Source organism: Halichoeres trimaculatus, unplaced genomic scaffold, assembly GCF_033239565.1.
Source record: "Halichoeres trimaculatus isolate MK-OKI-2021-1 unplaced genomic scaffold, fHalTri1.1 fHalTri1_scaffold_22, whole genome shotgun sequence".
In the NCBI taxonomy this organism is placed as follows: domain Eukaryota; kingdom Metazoa; phylum Chordata; class Actinopteri; order Labriformes; family Labridae; genus Halichoeres; species Halichoeres trimaculatus.
The window spans coordinates 8,778,463-8,803,117 of record NW_027437200.1 but is presented as its reverse complement, the minus strand read 5'-3'; the positions used below and the strand labels follow the sequence as shown (position 1 = coordinate 8,803,117).

General features: G+C 40.3%; 1 protein-coding gene and 1 long non-coding RNA gene across 2 annotated transcripts in view; one reads left to right on the top strand and one right to left on the bottom strand.

Annotated features, from left to right (window-relative positions):
* focad (focadhesin) overlaps positions 1-21,929 on the bottom strand; it is a 40,081-nt gene extending 18,152 nt beyond the window's left edge. The window contains exons 1-16 of the mRNA XM_074699324.1: positions 21,827-21,929; positions 17,825-17,896; positions 16,781-16,855; positions 16,527-16,681; positions 14,083-14,181; positions 8,725-8,826; positions 8,275-8,500; positions 7,111-7,320; positions 6,918-7,005; positions 6,308-6,501; positions 5,971-6,237; positions 2,718-2,822; positions 2,422-2,523; positions 2,184-2,311; positions 1,670-1,796; positions 1,453-1,587 (exon numbers count right to left, since the gene is read on the bottom strand). Coding sequence (XP_074555425.1) covers positions 1,453-1,587; positions 1,670-1,796; positions 2,184-2,311; positions 2,422-2,523; positions 2,718-2,822; positions 5,971-6,237; positions 6,308-6,501; positions 6,918-7,005; positions 7,111-7,320; positions 8,275-8,500; positions 8,725-8,826; positions 14,083-14,181; positions 16,527-16,681; positions 16,781-16,855; positions 17,825-17,881 — 2,070 coding nt within the window. The 5' untranslated portion in view covers positions 17,882-17,896; positions 21,827-21,929. The remainder of the gene's footprint in view (positions 1-1,452; positions 1,588-1,669; positions 1,797-2,183; positions 2,312-2,421; positions 2,524-2,717; positions 2,823-5,970; positions 6,238-6,307; positions 6,502-6,917; positions 7,006-7,110; positions 7,321-8,274; positions 8,501-8,724; positions 8,827-14,082; positions 14,182-16,526; positions 16,682-16,780; positions 16,856-17,824; positions 17,897-21,826) is intronic.
* LOC141811312 (uncharacterized) lies at positions 7,243-9,682 on the top strand. The gene is made up of 3 exons (XR_012600161.1): positions 7,243-7,368; positions 8,655-8,813; positions 8,895-9,682. It is a non-coding gene; the product is annotated as an uncharacterized LOC141811312 (long non-coding RNA).
* Positions 21,930-24,655: the final 2,726 nt, after the last annotated feature.

Below are 24,655 nucleotides of genomic sequence, written 5' to 3'. Positions count from 1 at the left end.
TGTGATACCTGAAGCGAAGGTTAACATTGTTTTCACATCCTGTTAATCTTCAGGATTAGGAGTGAGGGAGTATTTATCCAATTTTTACAAATGTTTTATTTCCTTTCAGCTGTCCTGGACTCACACTTGGTAAAACAGCAGAATAAGTCCAACAGCAAACAGTGAAACCATCTCTCTCTGGTGATATTATACTGGGTAAACATTATTCCATCAGTCCAACAGAAGTTGGGAATTGACTCTTGTTCCTCTTTAAGAGTAAAATGGATAAAAAAATACTTTTTTGGTTAACAACTGCATATCTATATAACTGCAGGAATAGTTTCATTCAGAAACTGTGTTTACAGTTTGAATATGAGCTTAATCAGGTGTGTCTACAAAATAATGACATGACAAACTATCAAAACTTGGGAGCAAAAATCTTTGCCTAACTTCTTAGGCAGGTGTGTCAGACAGACAGAGACACTCAAGCCCAAATCATAGACTGTAAAAAAAATGGACGTCCGCTTGCTTGGCTCCAAGTGAGGTCTCCCCCTGGTGGCTGGCTGCAGTATAGGTTTCCAGCCATTCCAGATGGGCTGTGGTCAAACTTTAAAAAATTATTACACCTCGTAGAAATGTTTCTCACATCCGATTGTTGTGGTGATTTGAAGATATCATTTGGCTGTCTTGTATTCAAGTCCTCTTTTTCTGAAAAGTTTCATTTTTATTAGTTATACGAGGTTAAAAACTAGGGTTTATGTAACGTATAACGATGATTGACAGCTGCTGTTCTTGTGTATTTTTTTCGGGGATTGTAAAATATGTCAGGAGGTAGAGTCAGGAAGTGATTAGACTCTTGAAAGAAAAAATATTATTATTTTTGTCACCCAGCTCCACTCAGATTCTCCCAGAATCCCTCATCGTCTCTACTGCGCAGACTCTGGCTGCAAACTGCTACCAATGGCTGCGCCTGTGACGGAGGTATTTTGGCTTCAAAACCGTACAATGATAAATGGCGGAGCCATGCTGTCCACTCTATATACAGTCTATGTTCCAAATTAATAGAAGAAAATAGTTCCCACACACTGGCCAACTTCCAACTTTAATGCTGCAACGTTTGGGTTGTAGACCTTTTTCGAGCTAAATTTGAAAAACTCTATGACCGAAACGTCCCAGCATTAAAATTCTTCTTCCTGTGCAGGAACTACTTTCTTCTATCAAACTAGTAAAACCTAGAAATGAAATCTTTGGTTGTCAGAAAATCTTTAGGCTTGCTAGTTTTCACACACAGCATTCCAAAAAATTTGTGCTCCACATGAAATGAACAAAATGAATTTGCACAATTAGGTAAAATAAGCATTAGCAAACTCGTGGTTGTTTATGTTTTCTTAAAGTTTCAGGCCCCTTAAAATCTTTGCCCAACTGTCAGTATACACTAATATTTACAGATGTCAAACAGAAGCTTCCGGTTACCTCGTATTGCTCTGATCTGACAGCCAGCTGTGGAACCAGAGCCAGAAGCTCCGCTGTGGCTTTGACCATCAGAGGACGAGAGTCACAGCTCAGCTCAGGACTGAGACTCCTCCATGTAGAGATGATGTCCACTACCTGAAGAATAAGCCTCATTAAGCGCTGTCTGTGTTCACCGTGCAGAGGGAATGTTGGTAGGATGTGTGAAACAGAGAGTGACCTCAGCCCTGCACAGCTCCTGTAGTCCCTGCAGGGCGAGAGCAGCCGGGGTCGCCATGTCTGGTCTGGTGCACTGGGTCAGAGTGAGTTTAATGGCTGCCAGCATGTCTCCTCCGTGCTGATAAGGCCTGAAACACACAAACACAAACATACACACTATGATAGTGAACTCAATGATTCAAAGATAGTGATGGAAACACTGTATTTTGTGTTAGCAGTTTTGTGAATTAACTTCCTGAATTTCTACAAGGTTTTAGAAATGCTCCAGTAGTTGGCGCCAGTTTGTCTGGTAACTAAAGCTTGATAAAGAAAGCTTTTGTTAGCATTAGTCACTGGTCTGACTCCCTGCCACAAAAAATGACTGAAGCCCCCCAGATCAGGCTGTAAAGTCTAATTTTCCTGATCAGAGAACATAAAATGGTCTGTGTTTCATCATCACGAGTTCTGCGTGACTCTGGAGGTTTTCAACAGTTTGTGTGTGTGTGTGTGTGTGTGTGTGTGTGTGTCTGTCTGACCTCTCCGTGCAGATGTCTCTGACGCAGGCGGCTCTGGCCAGGATCTGCTCCCACTGAGCGTCCCTCCCCACCACCACCCTGCTGTCCTGCTGGCCCAGCAGACGCTGCAGCTCTGAGTAAACTCGATCCTGAAAACACAGAGGTGAATAAAAGCCGGCACGCTGCAGGAAAGAACATCTAAAATGTGGAAATAAATACATAAACTTTATGATTCTAATGAGCGATCACTTCTACTGACCTGCTTCTTCCAAAGAGCAGCCATGAGGCGCATTGCCACAGCTCGCAGCTTGGGGGTGCTGGCCAGCATGTGGAGGGTTTGCAGCACCATGGGGACACAGAGCTGAAACAATAAAACACCAGCATTAAAAATAAGACCAGGAAACATGAGTTTGGGCTTCATCTCCACAGCATTTCTTCATTTCAGAATGTTAGCACTGAATACGTTAAGACTCTGATTTAAAAAAAACGGAGGAAAACACAACACAGGTGTTTCAGTCATTTTGTAAATCCTTACATGAAGTTAGCGAGCTGTACCTTATGAGTCCCGAGGTTTGGCAGACAGTTCAGTACAGCGTGAGCAACGTTTGGATTCTTCTCTTTGCCCAGTTTGAACAACAGAACAGGAAGAAGTGAGGGGACCTGCAGACACACAGGTGAGCCTCTTTCATTAAACACAACAATTTCAAAACACACACATTCTCATTTACACATTCTGCTGCTTTTTAGGTATCACAGTCTGTGAAGGTCTAAACCTCAAATGTTAGTTCGTCTTGTCTTTCTAGCTGGCCCAATCCAAGCCAAGCATCCAGAAAGATCACGCAAATCTCTGAAGTCTTTGAAATATGAAACTTAACAGACAATCCTAAAACATTGGGAGTCTTGTTTCGAGATATTAAAGGACAAAAATGACGCCTAAATTGCTTGTAAAAAGTGAAAAATCTGCCACAAAGGAAAGAAAAATATACCTGTCAAGTTTCATGAAATAGGAATAAAGTCTTAAGAAAAAAAAGTAACATTTCCATTTTTCTTACACCAATGGCAGAATCTTTGAGTCTTTTAAAAAATGTAGGCGTCATTTTTGTCTTTTTAGATCATGAAGTAAAACATTTTTCTGAATTTGGCAGGTGAGTGTGGCTCATATGAAGTCGGATATGGCAATTTCACCAAAAACAAGGTGAACACTTATAATTCGGTTTTAGTTTTTGAAGTGCAGTGTGCTTTCTACATTTGTGGTAGCTCAACATGTTAGTTAACTTCACATCTTAGAGGGGAAAAACACTGAATCAAATGTAAGCTGAAACAAACTTTAAAAGATAACCAAAGCTCTGGGTGGGACTTTAAAATACAAACTCTGACCACAGGGGGTGCCAAACTCCACATAAAACTAAAAAGATCCTGAGAGCTGCTTTACATGAAACATTTAAGCTTGATATTTTGCTTTTTGGTGAAATCTGATAAAAGAACCAAATCACTGAAAAACATCTAAAAAGTATCAACTTCATCTCCTTAGTGTTTGACCTGTCCTATACCTCCCATGATGCTCTCTGCTCACTTAAAGCCTCGTGATTGCACTGAAGGACACAGCAGGTTTCATACTCAATGGTTTCCTTCAGCACTCGGGTCAGAAACAGGAGCCAGTCAGGATCTCTGGATGCATGCAGTCAACAGCTCTGAAGCCTCTCATTAACATAAAGCACTTACTGCTGCCCGGCACCTTGGCCGTTGCCTAGCAACAACTTCACCTGCTTGAGAGGAAGGGAGAAAGACTTGGAGGTTTTTCCTGAAAATGAATCCCAAAAATGTCTGATTGTGACCTCAAACTGTCAACTTTAATCAAGAAAACGTCATTACAACATTCCTAATGAGTGATCGTGAATAATTATTAATAACTTACTCCTAATCTCCAAAACTAAGACGCAAACCTACACAGTGTTTGTTCTATAAGCAGGCAGATGTGGCACAGTGAGGAGGGAAATCCATCGAGCTCAAATATGCCAATAACCTCCTACAGACGCATCAAACCAGAAGCACAAGTGGCACTGTGGGAGCAATTAGAGCAGCAGGGGAATACTCAGAGACGTCTAACGAGGCCCAGTAATGAGCAGCTTATAACACTGTGTGATATTTCACATCATCTGCAGCAGCCAGTGACTCCATTTACAGTCCCAGAGGGTCAGAGGGAAATCTGTGAGGTTAAACCGCTCTTTTTTATGCAGCTGAAGGAAATGGAGATTCTCTATAGTAGATGTAAAACACGGAAAGAGATCTTTACAAAGAACAAGAACTTAAAATACAACCTTAAATCCTACTTTTGCTTTTCATCATTTCACAAAAGCTAAAGTCTGTCTTACTTCAGCAGTATAAAGCTGAAACAGAAACTGATTTTCTTGTGATTAACATCTCCTCAGTTCACTGAAAAAGTCAAAGGTCAGGTTTTGTCAGGTCTGTCCTCAAGAAGAGAAGAAAAAACTTATACAATGTTTGTTCATTGAAGGGATCCATCATTTCTGATACAATACGCTCTTTAAATACGAGCATGATGATTGTATGAATCTCTTCTATGGTGGCCTTGAGGGTCAACTCCTTTAAAGATTTCATGACAGAAATGTTTGTGTGAATTCAAAAATATTTACTCAAAGGCTAAAAAATAACAACCATGAAATAAAACCCAAAATATTTCACATGCTGTAAAGTATTTCCTCAGATCAAGAAACAAAACCAGTAGTTATATTTTATCAGACATTTGTTTTGTAAAAGAGTTTTATATTTAATAAAAACTATGGTTTGAAAATGTTTTTTCAATTTATTGAATATTTTGAGACGTGTTTGTTCAATCAAAATTCTTCATTAATATTTTTGCTTTGCATGCTTCACACTTTCTTTTTGGTAAAGGTTTTTATGATTGATGAAATGGTTTCAGTTTCACAAACTCAAATGTTTTTGTAGTTATTTCAAAAAGCGTTGCAGAAACATTTCTGTGCACCATGAGATATTCATAGATTTTGTAAAACATTTTTTTGTATTTTGTGAACGGTTTTCTATTTCTGTAAGATTTTCTCTAATTAATTATCTTTAAAAGTCAACCTTAAATTTTGTACGATAGATGAAACTTTCGAGTTTTACAAACTGTTTTAGCATTTTGAGATATTATTTATCCTTAAACAAAAAAATTGTGAAAATGTTTTGCATTTTATGAACTGTTATCTATATCTAAAAGATGGCCTGTAATGATTTTTTTGGTGTTATTAGAAGTTTTCAAGATTGACAGTTTCACAAACCGTTTTTGCATTTGGAGAAATGGATTTGTGTTGCATTGAATATTTTTGCATCATGTTAAAATTGTTTTGCAAGTGATTACTGATTTTGCGTTTCGCACAAAAATGCTTTCTGTGAAGTATGAAACATCCATAGACTGAACTGTAAATGGATGTAGGCTTTTTGTCGTTGCTCATTTGTTACTGATAGAGTTTTGAAGCCCATCAGAGTCGGGACCACGTTGAAAATACTGAACTTAGCCTAGCTTTGTTTTTGAGTTAGGAGAAGACAAAGAGATGGAAATAACAAGTTATAAAAATCTATACATGAACTCTTCTGTGATGAGGGTTCCCTTCAGAAGTTTCAACAATTCCAACCTGCCGTTAAGTGTATTACCTTGAGGAAATGAGGCATATTTAGAATTAAACTACATACCTAATTAGTGTATTACATCTTTTTCTTTTGGACCTTCAGAGACAAAGCTTCATCTGAAGGTCTGGATGTGCTGAACTGATCTGTGTGGATTATCTACCTGGCAGGGGTCGGCTGCAGCAATGGCCTGGCCGGCTTTCAGGGCCAGCTGGCAGATGTCCTCCTGACCCGTGATGATGACATGAGTCACAATGAGGCTGAGCAGGCAGAGCCGCAGCTGGCCGGACGACAAAGAGAGGGCGGAGCTTACGGACAGCAGCCAATCAGATGCAGCCGCAGGATCGTCTGCAAGCTTCCGCAGCACGGAGACGGCCACACTGAGCTCACTGTACCAGGAGCTGAGAGGGAACGGTAACTGTGGAGCAGACTGAGGAGAAAAGGAAGGTTAAAGGTTTTTAATCTGTTTATTTCAGTCTGCCACTATCGAACCAGTTTACCTGTCTCCTCGTATCCGTCTCTCTGCTGATTCTCTGGAGCAGCTTGTGGGCCAGGTCCTGGTTCAGCGTGTGAGTCCGCCGGTCAGACAGCGCCTCAGTGAGTCCAGAGCAGGAAAGGAGCTGCAGGACAGGAAGGACCAGGACTGGACTCAACCAGGGGGACAGCTCGGAGTCCTCAGGGACTAAACTCAGAGCTGTGTGAGAGAGATTTTTAGGCTTTATGAAATCCTAACCGTAAAAACAAGTTAAAAGTTAAAATACCTTTGGGTTCAGTCACTATTCATTCACATTTTTCTGTTGCAAACAGTTTTTAAGTCACACAGTTTGACTTAAATACATTTTTTTATTTATTTCAGCACACCTGCCTGCATGCATACACACATTTCCTTCTGCAAACCCAGAAAATGTGTTTTGCATGGACTATAAATCTGTAATTGATGCCAGATTTCAAGGTAAACTACTTCAGTTTACATAGCATTTATAAACCTCTAACAGAAGGAGTAAAGTAGAGCCAATAGAAATAAAAGTAACAGTCTTCATTTAATGATCTAAGAGTTGATTATGAGTATAACAGGTCCATCTTAAAACATTTGTTTCTGGTAGTTCTTACCAAGACTGAGCAGGCTGCTCTGCTGAGCCGGAGGAGCCTCCAACAGGAGCAGGGCCACGCCCATCAGCAGCTCGTCCAATGGCAGCTCCTGGAACAACAGGCTGGGAATGAATGAAGCTGGTGCACAGACTCTACTGATCTTGAGTTAATGAAACTGAAAACCAGGTCTTCATGATAACTGTTGGTGTGTTACCTCTTTACAGACGAGCAGGAGTCGGTGTAATGAGCTGAGGAGAGGCCGACAGTCTCCGTTCAGCTTGAGGCACAGCTGGCTGGCGCAGAGCAGCTGCAAAAGAAGTCTGGCCCTCTCAGACCTGCAGCGCTCCTCAGAGGAGGAGAGGAGACCCTGAAGCAGAGCATCAACAAATCCACTCAGCTCCAACACAGCCTCAACGCCGTCCACCTGTCGGCACAAAGACGATGGACAAAGACGACTTAAGAGGATGTTATGGTAACATCAGTTAAAAGCATGAATTTTAAGCCTGTTCCAGTAAAAAGCAAAAAAATAAAAAATAAACAAATCTTAAACCTTAGATTCAAGGTTTGATTTATCAAAAGTATCATTGCATGTTTTGTCTAACTTCATAGTTAATGATCCTCACGGCTGGCTGACCCCTGACCCCTGACCCCTACCAGAATTTTAGGTGATTGGTGACCGGTCTATTCTTACATATGAAACTGATCTTATACACTCCCAGGAGGGTCTGACAGCCAGCCTTTGTTGCTTTTTGCTCTGAGACCTAAAACTCAGGACACTTTATTGGTTGTTTGAGTTAAAACATAAAGATTTTATTGTTTCAAAGGTATTTTTCAATGATTTTCAATAAAATAAGATTGGAACATTGAAGGTATATGCTGCCAGTTATAAAAAATAAAAAGTAAATATTTGTATCAGCCCGAAGCGGTATCGGCAGCTCAGGCTATTTAATGATTGGTGATCAGTTATCGGCCAGAAAATTGTGATCGCTGCACCTCTACTCTCAGCACTGCCTGCAGCACATAAAGCAAAGCAGATGCTCTAGAATTAACTTCCACTTAAAAATGTCAACAATCCTCGATGGAGTTAATTTGTCTTGAAATAATCCTTCGGATACAGTTTGTCTTACCACTTACTAGACTTTAATATACGAGCTATCCTTACAGAAAATCCAAGTTTTTATTCCTTTTAGGAACTACTGCTGAATATTCATACATTTTTGCTTTTGTGGATATTACTCAACTTTTAAGTCGGACCACACGATTTGATGTGAAGATGCTGAGACAACAATTTCTCCTCCATGCTTTTTTTATAATAAGGGCCTCAATGAAGGTCATTTGTAGTTTCAGTGGATTAAATACACTTCAGCAGTTTTTTCACCTGCATATAAGGCACCAGCTCACAGAGGCACAGCAGCAGGTTGTCAGACACTGAGGAGTCCTGTCTCTGGTCCAGATCCTGGAGGGTTGACCCAGCTCCAGGGTGTTTTGGCAGCAGCACCCTGAGGAGACTTTGTCTGAGCAGAGCGTGCTGAGATTGTCTCTGAGGCTCACAGTACAGGTATCGCAGAAAAGGGCCCAACATGGTGATGTAGGCAGGTTCATTTCTGCTGGATAAATAAACAGACGGTAAACAAGCTCCGCAGACCAGAGCCTTGTAAAGGCCCTGATCCATACTGTACATGCTGGGATTTATCAGTGCTGCATAATAACATCTGACAGTGAAGTGATGAGTTATTTGGCATGTGGTGCTCTTCACAGATGGCTATGAAATGCATGCAGGGAAGGTGGGAGGAGCTGATTGGATGGAGGGTTCAGGGCCTCTGCTAACCTGTCAGCAGCCTGCTGAATGAAATCATCAATCTCCAGCAGCAGAGCCGGCCAGCAGTCTGCTCGGTTCTCCAGAGCTGTGATGAACGGGTGAGGGCTGTTCCTGTTTAAAACATAGACCATGTTTAAATCACGGATCTGACTACCTGTTCAAATTTTAATCTCATACAGGTGACGCAGCTGTGACCCAGGCTGCATCAAAGTAATCAACCTGCACGGGACATGAATTTCTGCTCCACCTCCACAAAGAATCATCTCAATGAACATTTTCCAAGGAGACAAAATTATCTTTTTTGCACACTTTTTATTTGCTTTTGTGTAATTTTATCAAACAAAAGCACAACAAAACATATACAAACAGAATTAAAGAAGGGCTACTCAGTGATTTTATATCTATGTATCTCTATACATATCAACATGCATGTATAGAGATATCTTATATCTTAAAGCCCAACCACTGTGTTGGGCTTGGAAGATCCTTTTTTTAACCAGTTTCTTGTGAAAGCCTTGTTACAGCAGGGTTCTTGCACCATTTAAAAAGTCAAATTTAAAGCTTTTTTTAAAAAAATTTAATACCAAAACAAATATAATTTAAGACCCCTAAATTTCATTCTGCCGATGAAAAAAGTCAATTTATTTGCTGTAAACACAATCAGAACTCAAAGTTGGCGTTTTCTCTTTTTTCCACCATTTTTTTTTGGATTGTGAATCAAATCGCAACAAATACACCATTAGGAGTTTTACAGCAGGTCATAGTGCTTTGTCATTGGCATTGAACGCACTGTCCCTAAATTTAATGCCTACAGCAAATTTACCGTAAATTGACAATTTAGGAGCTTAATTACCCCGATTTGAATTTAAGAAATTTTAAGACCTTTTAAGGACCCACAGGAACCCTGTACAGGCAAGAATCACAATTTTAAAAAGGTAAATTTCCTCTTTATGAATCAAGTCCTTATCGATTATCGCAATCGCAATCGCAATGTCAGCACATGCAATTCAGATTTTTCTCCATGATAACCAAGCAAGTCTGTAGACTCATCATGACACAACTTTTTTTATTAAATCGCAAGCACAATCGCAATCGCAATCGCAATATTGTCCACCTAATCGCAAATCGCACCTTTTCCCCAAATCATGCAGCACTATTAGGGATCATACCTCGATACACAATTCCTGGGGCTCTTATGACCTAGGACATATTCCAAAGATTGAATAACACTATCCTAGAATGTTTTCAGTTTTACACATACAAAAAACATGTGATTGATTGACATTAATCTGCCCACATTGTCTCCAACATTGCTGCTGAATACTGAATTGTTCATGTTTAAGTTGAGGCGTCATAAAAAGCGTTTTACATTTTTCCACCCAAATTCCCTCCATCGCCTGGAACTAGTGGATGATGTTATACAATCATCTAAAGAATGTGTTAACTGACTATGGGTGCATCTCAATGCATTAATTTCGTGCCTCCTCTTTCCTCTCTCCTCCGCGGCACCGGAAGTACTTTATTAGTCGCCATTTTGAAGACTGTCCCGAAGCGATAATTGTGCTCAGAGGAAAGAGGAGAGAGGATGGAAGAGACTGATCGGACGAGCTATGATCGAGGAAACACGGGAGCTGGCTTTGTGGAAGTCTTTTCACTCACAGACACGCCCCCATACGGAATATCACTCTCTGATTGGACGCTGCAGCGGCTCAGACTTCGCTACATGAAACTTCTGGTCATAAAGCTAATAACAGCTAAATGACTTAACAGCACTGACCCTATCTGAGGTTGACAGTTTCTGTTCCAGTTTTCAGGTTTCGAAACAAAGGGGCTGAACTGAGACGGATCCACCGTAGTTTGTACTATCAACAAGTACCACTCTTTAAAAACTTTAAACTACCCCTATAAGTGACAAGATCAGACTCAAACAAAGCTGACACATATTTTTAAACACACACTTCCTTCCTGTCAGTCAGTGAGGACCCAGGTGTTTCTAATCGCACCACGTCTGAGGCTTCCTGTCCTCTACCTGTCCTCTCCTCAGAGCGTCAACACCAGACAGACTTCATTACTCCTGAATCTGAAACCACTTGAGTCCAGACAAAACACTGAGGTCAAATCCAAGGTGAAGTCCTGGGTATTGTTAGGACTCAGCACACAGACAGGTCAGAGGTTAGCACAACAGGTCTACCATTAGGCCCACTTGACCAAAGCCTCAATCAATCAACAGGTCTTAAAGTGTGGGGAGGAAGAACTGACTGAGCAAGTCTGATCCTGTGACAGCCCACAATGAGACCCAGACCTGGACGATCCCTCCCTCCTCCTCCTCCTCATTCTTCCTCAGACTCTAATCTGTCTGACCATCTCTGCCCCCCTCCTCGGATTGCACACAGCCGTCCCCACTTCAATTCAGGCCCCATCCATCAGCCTCTCACACCCTGCCCGACTCTTCAGCGCTCACACAAAGAAAGAGGCAGGAAGAAGAGCGGGATCGTCCTCTTCTCAGTTCAACTGCAAGTTCACAGCTGAATCAGAGTGCTGGCAGACAGATGGGCTCAGGTACCAGCAGCTTCCTGAGAGGTCTGAAGGTAACACCAAGACCTGAGAGGAAGTATGGTGAGGAGGATCATACCTGATTTACTATCTGAGAACAGGCCGGCGAGCAAACACCAGGAGAAAACCCACAAATCTCTGCTGGTCCTCTTTAATCTTTGAAGGAAAGCTTCTGTGTTGAAAAAACCTGGGACCTATTGTACACAGTATGATTGGTATGAAATTATACTATATGATACAGCACAACACAACGAGATGCCATCACTTTGATATGATAAGAGCTCTAACAATAAAACAAGCAAGACAAGAGTCTGAGGATGTCATTTGGTATCATCAAATACCTCTTATCTTACAAACTAAAAAAGGCTCAGTAGACACTTTCTGTCTGGATTAAACGTTGCAGTTGACACAGTTAGTGTTTGAATGTCCTCGGGCAGATATAATGTACCACTGTCCTCCTGTTTGTCCTCCTCATCGTCCTCCTGCACCTCTGCCAACATCCCGCAGCCTCCTTAATCACTTACAGCAGGTGATAAAAACACTGAGCTGCTTTGTCTTTCCCCTTTTCTTTCTCCCTACATTCTTTTGATTCTCTGCTCCTGATACCCTTTCTTTTTGTCGTTTCATTGCTCACTCTTTCCATCCCTTCCTCTGTCTCCCTTAACCCTCTCTTCTTTTCTTCTATTGTCCTTTTCTCCTTCTCCATCTTCATCCCTGTCTCTGCTGTCTGCGTCTGTCTGGCAGTCTAAACCTCCCCGGTGTGAAGATGAATGTGTTGAGGGCAGCAGGGTGGCGCCATTGGCCTGGCAGGACCGGCCTGTCATTGGTCGTCGAGCCCTGGCACTGCTGGGTAACTGTAAATGCTGCGGGATTAATGGAGGATGCACACTGGTGCCCATTGTTGACCGTCTGCTCACGGCGGACCGGTGCAATCTGCTGCCGAGACTCAGAGCCACTTCAGGCCCCAGCAGGACCAGGTTCAGACTGCAACACCAGCTCCCCTCTCACGTGACTGTGGTCATTCCCAGGGGTCATTGTGTCTGTGCTTTTATACTTTTAGTGTTAGCGTTGGGAATAAAAGCAACAGGTAACTATTTCAAGCATTAATATGCACTGATTTTAGTCTCCCTCCACTGGTGGCCCATACAATGTACGGTTAATTTTAAAATTCTTTTGTTCGCTTTTAAATCTCTCTATTTTCTTGCACCGCCCTATCTCTCTGAGCTTCAGCACCTAAACACACCCACCTGCTGGGGTCAGCTGATCAGCTGTTCCTGAGGTTGCCAAAAACCAAGCGGGAGCTCAGGGGGGATGGAGCATTTTCGACTTCAAAACTCTGGAATGAGTTACCACAGCATGTCAAACCAGCCTCTTCTCTGTCTGTTTTCAAATCCCTTCTTAAAACCTACTTTTTTGCTCCTGCTTTTAACACAAAGTAATCGTCAATTTTATTTATTTATTTTATTGTTCTTTGTCATGCTTTTTAAAAATGTTTTAATAATGTTTTAATTTCTTTTTATTACTATTATTTTGGTATTTTAAATGCAGCGTTTTTTGTATTAGCTGCTATGTGTTTGATAAGATTTTTTATTTTTATTTTTTTCTGTACAGCACTTTGGTCAACAGGGTCTGTTTTTAAAGTGCTTAACAAATAAAGTTGGATTGGATTGGACTGATATCTAACAGCTGCTGTCCTGCCTGGCCCACTCGGCCAGATACAGGACAGGAGTTGCAAATAAAATGTGTTTTTTTCTTTTTGTCCTTTTTTGGTGAGGAGGGGTGACGGACGCTTTAGTACTGATGATTGCCTGAAGGTAGAGTGGGTGGTGTCGTTACAAAGATGCAACAATGGCAAGTCCTAAGCGGTGAGTCAAAACTGGCCTTTTTAGGATGGAAGTACAGGCTCTACTTCAGCGCCATCGTTACATACAAACACATATATGTGAAATGAACTGTAGTATAAGTGGTTATGAACAGCTGTGTGCTTAAGAGTGGTGTGTAGAGTATGCAAGTGAGAGCGGGAGGTGTGTGATTGAGTGCATAATGTAAATAAAACCACAACTCTTCAAGAGCCAAGCCGGATTCTCGTGTGCTACTTATTGCCAGGTGAAGAGTGGTTAAGGGTACGGGGTTAGCTCTAAAGTTTGCATTAACTTCAGCCCTGGAGCACTCCACTAGGTCTCCTCTGTACTTCCCAACCACAGGCTGGAAGCTGAAGGTTAACTAAATTATGCCCCCCAGCAAAACACAAAAATCTAGATTCTTTTACATATTTGAAGGTTTTTCAAAAAAGAAACGCAAATTTACTTTTTTTTTTAATTTCCCTGGTGACTATTTACATTTATGGGGGAGTAACTCTGTTACTAATTCAGTTACTTTTTTGGGAAAGTACTGAGTTACTATAACTAATCACTTGTATAAAGTAATTTGCCCAGCATTGTTCCTTATTGGGACAGTGTTGCAGTTAAATCTGTATTTAAACTTTCTGTCATTCTGTTTCTGCTCACTAAGAGGGAATCTACAAAGTCAAAAGTATCTCTCCTCTTCACTTTTACAGTATTCTACTGTACACCCAACCCCCATGTTTACATATTGTATGGTCTTAATCACTAAAAGACATAAAATTTGGGGATAAAAGCAGTGGTTTTCTTCTGCCTGCTCAGGCGCTCTACATCATCAGGTTTGGGCAGAAATAATTTGAGATTAGCTTCCATGCCTTCACCTTTAGTCAACAGCTTGTTGATCTTACCCCAATGAGAGAATAGTAGAGTTTCTATCAACAGAAGAATATCAACAGAAAGATCTGTGTCTGACCTGATAGAGTACGGACAGGTGAACTGTGTCCCTTTGTCTCTCTGCTCCGCCTGCATCTGGAGCAGCCGTCCAATCACTTTGACCAGCCCCTGGAAGTTTCTGTAAAGACAAAACAAACAAAGCTGCTGAAATTCACTGAAGTGGTAAACTGGACTTGTTGGGACCTGAATGAGAGGTGTGTGTCAGGTAGACGAGAGAACTGTGATCAAAGAATCTGTTCAGTACAGAGATCAAGTTAGCATTCAGTTAGCCTAGCTTAGCACACGAAAGGGAGGAGGGGAAGGCTGCGAGCCTGGCTCTACTTGAGGTTAACCAACTCTCAGCTTTTGGAAAATTTTCTACTTTAACTGAGGGTCACAAGGTAAAAATAACCAAAGTGGGTTAATTTATAGCTGTGAGGTTTAAAATTGAAATCTGTAAAGATGTTTCGCATTTGGTTTACTTGAAATCTCTTGCAGTCCTGGTTAATCAAAAGCAACCTGAGTGGATTTAATCTGGTCTACTGGATTGAATCTTAAACTCAGGCTTGTCAGAAGAAAATAAAAAAATTGGAAAATCAAATAAGGGCTGGAGACCCAAACACTTGTTTTACGCAGATCAAACATCCAGTTAATGGTCAGAGATATCCTGACAATCAGTCATCAGCTTAATTGTCAAGAAAAATCAGGATTTTGTTCAATATAATAGTTCATCAAACATCTTTCAGTGTGTTGGATTTGGCGCCCCCTGTGGACATGATGTGAAGTAAATATTTAACTAACTTCACTGCTCATCTCAGTTTGGTAATCTTTCACTGTTCATCTGCATCAACATGATCAGGTGACTAAATTATCAACTGGATTACCTGATATGGTTTAGGTTGGTGCTAGCTCAGCTAATGTTAGCTTCACTCTGACACTACCTCAACACAATTTACCTACAGACCAGGTCAAACTGTGTGACATAGGCTGGAGTAAAAAGGCTGATTTTATGAGCGATACACAAGGTTCAATATAAAATCAACCCAAAAACTTTTGATTTCATTCTGTAAATCCAAAAAAAAAACAAGCACAGAGAGGCTCAAAAACTTCCCCAGAGCTGAAGTTGTTTTCAGAGTCTGATTAATCTCTGCCGACTCCTTTCACATCTTTGTCATCTAATCTACTGTTCATGTCAAATTATCGGCCAGTTATTTTCGTCCCACCGATCGCTGGCAGAAAGGTCGTTGAAAAAGCTGACTCAGCATTTTCCATTTTCCACATGAGTCACAGGATGGAGAGCAGAAAAGGTCACTATCTTGTTAGACCAGCTCTGCTTTAGCTCTGAGGAGAATTAATGGATCCAAGTCAGCAGAGAGGACAAGGACAGGGTGGCAGTGTCCTATTACTGAAAGCTGAATTATGTCTGTGCATTACGGTGACCTACAGAGCACGCTCCAACTCCATCGCATCATGTATTCTGTGTCAGGTGCAGTCAGTCTGTTGTTGGACACATCTCAAGTGAGCTGTACTCAGTTCTAATGAAGTTTTTTTGAGTTCGATGATCAAACTGTGGGGCTTGAGCTCTTACTTCTAAGCAGTCGGAAAGAACATTTGAGGTTTTGATCCATTTTTCTATCTGTGAATAAAAGTTTCTCACCAGCCACGTATACATGGACCCAAATATTCTGCTTGCATTCGGTTTATTTGCTCAAACAGACAGAATTTAACCTTTCTATACACCTCATTCTGAAAGAAAAGTGCCAATCTGAATGGAAATTTAATTGATCTCACAGGGGTGGAATATTCCTTTCCCTAATAGTATCATGTATCATGTATCATGTATCCACTCAAATGGAAAGTTGTCAGGGTGCGTTCTTTCAGCACATACTCATATATGACGTAAGACGCAACTAGAGACGTTCCTCAATTTTAAAAATGGCGGCGAGCAGTCAGCACTGGAGGAAAGTTTGCTTTTGATCCACTTTGAAAGAACTGAACAATTTCAAGACTGGGTGGACGAAAAGCTCGCAAAAAAAAACTGTCATCCTCCATCTTTGAAAAATCACGTGATGTTTTCACTTTTCTGCGCATGCCCCATTGACTATACTGTTTGATTATAGTGGCACATGTAGACCAGAGATTGGAATATTCCATTCCATGTATACTTTTGTTTTCGGAAAAGTCATTTAGAAAGATTCCATTCGGAAAGACAAAAAACTCCTCATGTAACCATGGCTAATGTTGTGTCTGAGGACTACAGCATCTCACAGGTCATTCTTAACAGATCAAGCTCAGCATGATTTTTAATCTACCTCCATCACCTGGAGGAATTTAAAAACATTTGGTTTGTCACGTGTCTGCATCAAAAAAAAGTTTGAAGGATAAGGAAAAGGCTCCAGTTCTGCCCTGATGTAATGATGAAGATTCTGTAGTTTACCCTGAAATAACCTCTCTAACCTCCCAGATGTGTGAGAGTGTGTGTACCTGGCTGAAGGCAGCAGGTTGAGGACACTGTTGAGGATGTACTGCAGGTCAGCGTGTCCCTGATCCACCAGCAGCACCACAGCATCGCAGCAGGATGAACGCACCAGAGCCGAGTCTGAGCAGCACTGCTGCCACAGAGCCTCCAACGCCGGACTCTGAAACACACAAACAAACTTCAGCAGTTCAGGGGGCAGTTTGCCCTTTACCAGGAGCAGTGATGACACTAAATAAGAGTATTTTCATGCATAACCCACCTGTGTGGAGGACTGTGCGATCTGCCCATTTGGTCCTTTCTCTTTGAGCACAGCAGCAACAAGGCTTCTCACCGTCTGGGAAAGAAAACCAGGAAAAATCACTTTTAGATGTGTCTGTCTTTTGGTTTCCTTAGTTTCTTTAACCATTCAGAAACCACAGAATGTCCCTGAGCGATCTCCTGAGCCTCATTTCTTCCGCAGTTTACAGACAAAAAGGGTAGAGTGAGAGGTTGTGGATTTTGGAGGAGGCATGGGCTTCAGCTGTTTATGATTCAGCGCAGGACAAATTTAGATCCACAAAGAATTTATTTAAACACTCAATCAATGCCACAACACGGGGAGATAATCCAAACATCTTCACACAAAGGTCTGTGTCAGGTCAGAGTTTCTTTTTCCCTTTTTCTCCTTTACTTGCTGCTGATTCTTAATCACCCTGCTCCGACATGATGTGCATTTAACTACCTTCTTTTCAGACAACATTAGTTCAGGATGAGACAGCACTTTTCAGTCAGAGTGATGCATCTCTGAATCCTCATTTCTTCAAGGTAGCTGCTCACCTATTTTCATGCAGTAGTAGGGATGGGTTTCACATTTGAAACGATACAGTACCAATGCACGGTACCTGGCAATTGGTACCAGTACTCAACGGTACTAATTTTCGGTACTTTTTGTGTTTATGTAGTAAAAAATATCAATTTGTTTAATAATAAAAAATAAGTTTTGGGGTTTTTTTTTACAATTCAACAAATTTATTCTTCAATATATAACCTTGAAATGCTGTGTTCATACCCAGCATGGAAAATCACCTACCCTTCCAGTCCCTCACAGTCACAAGAATGCATTTAGGTACCTAAACATGGTACCTTTTGATTTTACGTGAATCGATACCCAGTACTTGACATAACTTGGTAGGTACCTAAAAAAGTACCTGATTCGGTACCCATCCCTGTGAAGTAGTGCTGTCCCATTTCCCAAGATGACTACCTATTGTGGCTTGTTGATAAAAAGCTAGAGCTCAGTGATAGCAGCAAATGAGGAGCTTACCTGGGCTTGTATGACGGGGCTGTGGAAGTCAAATCGAATCTTCAAAGTCTCCGCCATGTCTGCAGGTCACACCTGAGAGGAGGAATAAGACTTTAATATTTTCTGTGGTATAACAAAACTTACTTTTTTCATGAAGAAACTTAGTGAAATTCTTTTTTAAATATCACATATCAGCCTTTTCTCTGAACAACGCAGAGCGCTGCAGCCACCTGTTGCTCCTCACCTTTACTAGAGCAAACATTCCTGCAGCAGCAGCTCTGCTTTGAGGTTTTCTGACTTCAATCCTTTGAAAACCGATCCATGTTATCAGATTATTGGCTCGCAGCCATGACATTATTTTGGTTTTAATCATTCATGAAACATCAGCGTCGCACACCGCTGAGCAGATGAGTGGACCGGCTCAGGTAGGCTCCACACCTGAGAGCATGTCGTACAGGTGCCAGCTGTCAGAGGTCTGAGCTCGACAGCTGCTGCTTCCTCAGAGAGGATTTCACTGCTGCAGGCTCTGAGAGCTGGAGTCAAAACGTTACACCAGAAACACAAAGAAAGAAAAAATATGCAGGAGGAGGGATCGATCCCACAAATGAGTTACTCCACAAAATCAAAAATCGATCAGATAGAAAAACCTTGAGAAAAATGATGAGATCCACAGCAGGTGACCTTTAAAAGTAGAGAAAATAAAGAAAATGATGAGGGAGAAAAAAAGTGAAGGAATAAAAAAGTAGAAGAGGAAGAGGGAGGAAAAGAAGGAAAAGGGAGAGCAGAAAGTGAAAGAGGAGGGGGAGGAAAAGAAGAGGAGAGACACAAGAAGTAAAATAATTTCTTTTAAAAAAGAAGAGGAGAAGAAGAGGTGAAAAGGTGAAAGGGGGAAGAAAGGGAAGAAGATGCTGAAGAAAGAACAGTCACACATTAAAACAGAAGAAAAACAAGAACACAAACAAGAAAAAGAAGGGAGGAAGAGGACAAGACTGATAAGAAGAAAAGAAGAGGAAAAAAACTGAGGAGAAATGGCTAAGGTTAAACATGTGGGCAGGAAGAAGAGGCTGATGTAGAAAGGAGTAAAGATAGAGTAGAGAACAGGAGTGTGTCAGAGAATGGAAATACAAAGGAGGGGAAGTTTAGAAAAAGATCAGGGAGAAGAAGAGAATCGAGGGTGAACAAGAAAGAAGTATATGAGAGGAATAGGGTAAAAACGGATGTGGTGAAAGATATTAAAAAAAGGCAAAGGTTAAAAAAATGTAGGGAGGAAACAGAGGAGAAGAGGAAATGGTCAAAATAAGTTGCAGAAGAAAGGAAAAAGGAGAGGGTAAAGAATAAAAGCCTCATTATCATAAAACAAAGTCAGGATCTGTGGTTAGAACAACTTTCAGAGAGTTTCTCGTCGTTTCACATCAGCTCTCCTGTCTGCGATCTGATCTGTTGTTCTTTCATTATTTTAAACAGGGAACAGGATCCTCCTGTCACCCCGTCCCCAAACACCCTCCCCCTCCCTGCTGTTATCTCTCTGATAAGCTGCCTGTTTTTCTGTACTGTTCTCCACCCTCTGCTGCTGCTCGCTCTGCACCGGCTCCCAGCACCTTCAGCTCCACATGGACAGGTAAGACAGCAGCACCTGCTACACCACCACACTACAAACTTACTCCAGTCCTCTTATTACCATTTAACAGCATAACTCATTTCTAAACACACTCCCTTTAAAGGTCTGTGAAGTTCATTCCAGAGGTTTGACAAACAGGACAGCGGCTGAAGTTTGTGTTTGAACCAAAGTTTCAAAATAACTCTTCATATCTGAGCTGATATCTTTCATTTGGAATCATCCAGCTTCTTCTCTGATTTTAACTTTAAAATCAGTGAGTAGAACAAACTGTTCCAGTTTTTTCTGCAGCATATTTACCTTACAGCAACACAATATGCGCCTGCCTGTACTGCTAGCTCTGCATTAGCAATAGAAGAGAGGACAATGCATGAACAGTGTTGGGCTCACAGTGCTTTAGAAATGACTCTGCTGAGGCTTTACTGTGTGACACTCACTGCTGCTGCAGGCTGCACACGCCAAACACACATACGTGGGAATTTTTGAGGGCCTTTCCAGCAGCACAGCACACACCACTTCATGGCTGTGTTGAAGGACCTGAATGTCTGACTGACTGACTGTGGCTTGTTCACGTCTTCTCATTTCTCGTTCACAGGCTAGAATAAAAAATGGTGCTCTGATGCCAGTTTCATTCATAAATTTGGAATTCTTAAAGGAACATCCTGGAAAAGGTCAAACATCATTAAAAAGATCTTCTAAAACACCTCTATATTCAGACTTACTGCAAAGATTTATGAGATAAAAGCATAGCGGATCACAAGGACTCTTTCCTTGTGATCCGTTGGACTGAATGCTGATTTTTATTTATCTACTTATTTATTTTAAACCTGCTTCTTTTATATAAATTTGCACCACAGAAGCCTTCAGGAGACATGTTTTTTTGTACAGTTTGTTCACTACATCTTCATACTCGTCAGATGTTTTAACAACGTCTGCAATGACTTCCTGTCACACTCACACTGCCTTGTACTAAGTGATGTTCTGTGCTTTGGCATTCAGTACAAGTAGAAGACCAGCTTATCTGCTGCAGAGGGCTTCAGACTGCCGGAGCTTAGACGGAGAAGGGGCATGGCAGGGCAGAGTCGGAGGAGGGTGGTTGTTCCCTGTGATACACAATATAACGACTGCAGTCACAAAGTAGGAGCCTTTCCAAAAAGGTCCTTTCCACACTGAGTGCTACTAAAAATCTGTGCACGGTCCAAGACCAAGTTGTGCGCCTGCATCAAGTTCAATATTCTTATCTGCTCAGACAGAAACTGATTTCATTAAAACAAATAAATAGATAAAAACATAGAAAAATCTATTGGTAATAGCAATTAATAAATGAAGGATCTAACTGAACCTTCACAGGGCAACAGATTTTGTGAGCCATGGGTTCAATACGATGGTTGAACACCACAAATACAATGTTTACAAAGTTTTACTATCTTCATGGTACAGTAATTAATCCGACATAGTCATCAAGGGATTAATTTCTTCATCCCATACAACCTGGAACAAATATTAATTTCTGCATAAGAAAAAAAAGGATAAAAAGAAGCAACACATAAACACAAAATTAGTGCCTCATATTTGCTTTAAGGCCAGATACCATATCAAGTCATTCATACACAGTGATTGTGCACAACAAATAAAAATAAAAAAGTTTAAGGAAGACATCTTTTGGAGATACACGGTGCTTATCTACTAAAACTCATCACAAAACCTAAATTAAATGATATCTTTTCCAAACAAACGCTTAAAACATCTCAAAGCTGTGACAACGATACCAATCATGCTTTAAAATATCTAGGTATGAATACAAACACTGAAATGCACTTAGCATTTACTGATAGGGGTGTAACATCAACAAGCTTGTTAAGCTGTTGATGGTGACGTTGACATGTTTTTGTTACTAAAATGATATCTTTTTTTGGCTTACCTGAATGCCGAATTTAAGTTGACTTTATCTTTATTGAAATTATTCACTCTATGACGTTTTTTTTAAGTTGAAATGTTTCTATAATAATTGAATCAAGATAAAAGTACCCTGTTTTCATATGAGGTTCCTTTACTCTGTATCGTTTCTGAGAACAGTCGCGGTCCTGATGATGCCTACGTGTCCTAACCACAGTTCAGTCACGTAGCTGGACGATTTTATATCCCATACTTGATCATTCAAGTCAATATTTTAAATACTGTGAGTTTAAACAAGCTGGGAAACTAAGTTAGCTGAGCACCGGCTAACACTAGCAGAGAAACACAGGTGTTATCTGCACCAAAAGCTAAAACTGATCGACAAAACGTGCACGAGTCGAAATAAACCGCGTTTTATTTGTAATTTCCCACCGTAGACTGACAAAGGCACTGTTCTGTTGGGTAAAAGTTAAATAAATTGCAAGTTTAAGGTGTTGTCTGCTAAACTTTACCTCATTCATCAGCCTCCTGCAAACCAGCATGGACCTACGGCGAGTACAGAGGACCAAAACTATAGAAACCGCCCTGTCACTGCGAACAACCTTACGGTTGTAGCGTTACAGTTTGTGTATCACAGTCAAGAGTCAGTTTAACTGTGTCGCCTTCAAAATGTTTACACCAGACCTTTTCAACTGACTGCTTATGGTTGGTTAATGATTATTTTCCCTCCTATGTCCCACACTGAAAAGTGTGATACATGGATGGGCTGTGGAGGCTCTCACGTTAAAGTTAAAGCTCCTGTGGGGAGTTTTTAGCTGGCTATGAAACAGACCAGAATTAACCCTAATGCCTTTGCATGATTTACAATAGCAACAAAGACCATCACTAACAAGATTTACTATTTATACTGTACATGGTTGTTTTTATGTCTAATGCTGTGATGGGGGAAGGAGTCAGATAGAATTATCCATTGCAAGATTAACTTTTAAGTCAAGTGTTGACATTAGCATGCACATTTGACTGGTAAAGGAATCTGGATGCATTTTTTTTTAACTTTTAAACATCGCCTGTACATAGGTTAAAAAAAATCAGCTTAGGGATAAAACATATCCCTCATCCACAGGGGGTGCTACATTGACAAAAAAAAAATTACAGAAGCTTTGAAGCCATTACTTTTAAGATTCAGCATTTCAACAAAAATCTAATCAAACACAAAAGACAGTTAAAAAAATATGTTTCAAACTGAGAATTAATTTAGTGTTGCACCAATTAACAGAAACAAATGTGATTTTTGTATACAGCTGAAAAAAATCCAAAGCTGTAAGGTTGTAAACATCATGCCAAGGTAGATGAGTTTTCTCTGGAAATATCATGAATTTTCCCATTAATTTTAAATCAAGTTATTTCTAAGTGTGATTTATTCATTTCAGATTTGTATATGGTAGTTTCAAGTATTAGAAATACAAATTAAATAGTTTTGTTTTATTTGACAAATTACAGTCTAGTAAAAACTAAAACTGTCAAACAGAAAACAGCAATACAATTAGATTGCCTGCAAAATAAATACAAGAAGCCACAAATAAATATATTTCAGATTTTTTTTGAGACATAAACGCTCAAAGACTTGAAAAGATCACTGCTTTGGTAAACACAAAGACCTCTTCTTAAGATGTTCAATAAATAAATCAACGTGATTTTTCAGCTTAGTTCGAACAGGGAAAATCCTGTCAAAATACTGGAGGATAAATAAAACCACAAGATCATTAAAACTTTTTCTCAGAACATATTGCTTCATCTGTTTCGTTTAATTCGCTGAAGAACTAAGATGTGCATTGTTTGCTGGTGTCTGAACGCCCTGACCCGACCTGAACATCTCATAACTGTTGAAACATGCTTCATTCGCCGGTTTTCCCCTGGGATTTGAAGGCAACATAATAACAGGAGCGCTGCAAAGATCCGATTGGAAGATCCTGGATTTGCTGCTCTCTAATTGGCTCTTAGCGTCTCGTGCTTCGTCTGCGGCCCCAGTGGGTACACCAAGCTGCGCGTGCGCTCTATCCCTCAGCTTCGTGAAGACAGCAATATTCGGGAACAAGAGTAGAGGAAACTGAACAAAAGGTCTTACAAAATAAAATAAAACACTTTGAGAACGGGGAATATTCCATCCCAGAATAGTAAAATTCATAAGCATTATTCCAGTGTATTCGGTCTGTCTTATGTTCTTAATGTCATGAACACATAAAATGTAGGTTTATGTATTCATGCTTGATGGTTTATACTAAAAGCAAAGTGACAGTTACTGGTTAGTTGAACTACAGGCAAACAATGATACCTTGAGAAAAGACATTACACTTTAAAATCTGTTGAATTTTTCCATTTTTAATGTATGAAAAATGCTTTGCAAATAAAGTTTGATTTACTTATTTGACTGACTATTGTTAAAGAACAAAATATTAGTATAGAATATTGTATGTACAGGTTATACTTTAAGATATAATTGGAGGCACCACTTTTCCCTGGGGACCATATAAATAAGCACTAACCTAAATGCCGTGTAGGAGCTTAATAATGTATATGTAATACAACCATAAAAACACATTCTTTACGTAAGACAGAGCCTTATTCAAAGAAAAACATAATCCTCAAAGGTCTCCTTAACTTGTGAGAAAAAAATACCGCGCTTAAATATGTATTAGACCCCACCTAGTTTATAGTGTTAGCCAACACTGCTCATATTTAACAGTATATAGCTGACTATCAAAATACACAATTTATGTTTCTGTAATGGTTAATCCACCAGGATGTGCAAGTTTTTCAATCAAAACAATTTATGTAATGCTACAATATAACATTTGTTGTTAAAAGTAAAGAATGTGATTTGTTTTGATTGACAAATTACACAAATTCACACACCCACTTAACTTACACACATTTTTAGATTTAATAAAAATATTCAGTAAAATAAAATACAGTTTAAAATTTCTGCCCAGGTGAAGCCTCTTTTCCTGGCTTCTGTAATGTTCGTGTATGGTTTCCAGAGTTTAACAAACTCTCTTAGTTTGCCTTTAGCAGTGTGCCTTAGCCTGTACTTTTCCAACCTAGTGCATGATGCTGGATGATTTTCTCATTTGTGTGACACGTGGTCAAATGAATTTGTTAAGCACTGTATGTGTTTTTTTTTTTTTTTTTGTAAAAGATAAAAATGTGCAAATCTTGACACACAACTGTTTTTATCCCTCTTGCTTAAATTTACAACATCATAGCGTTAAACCGTTGTTTTATTTTGTAAATCTGTAGCGGAAACGCTGCATGTGAACACCTGTAATTGACCGCCGGCGAGC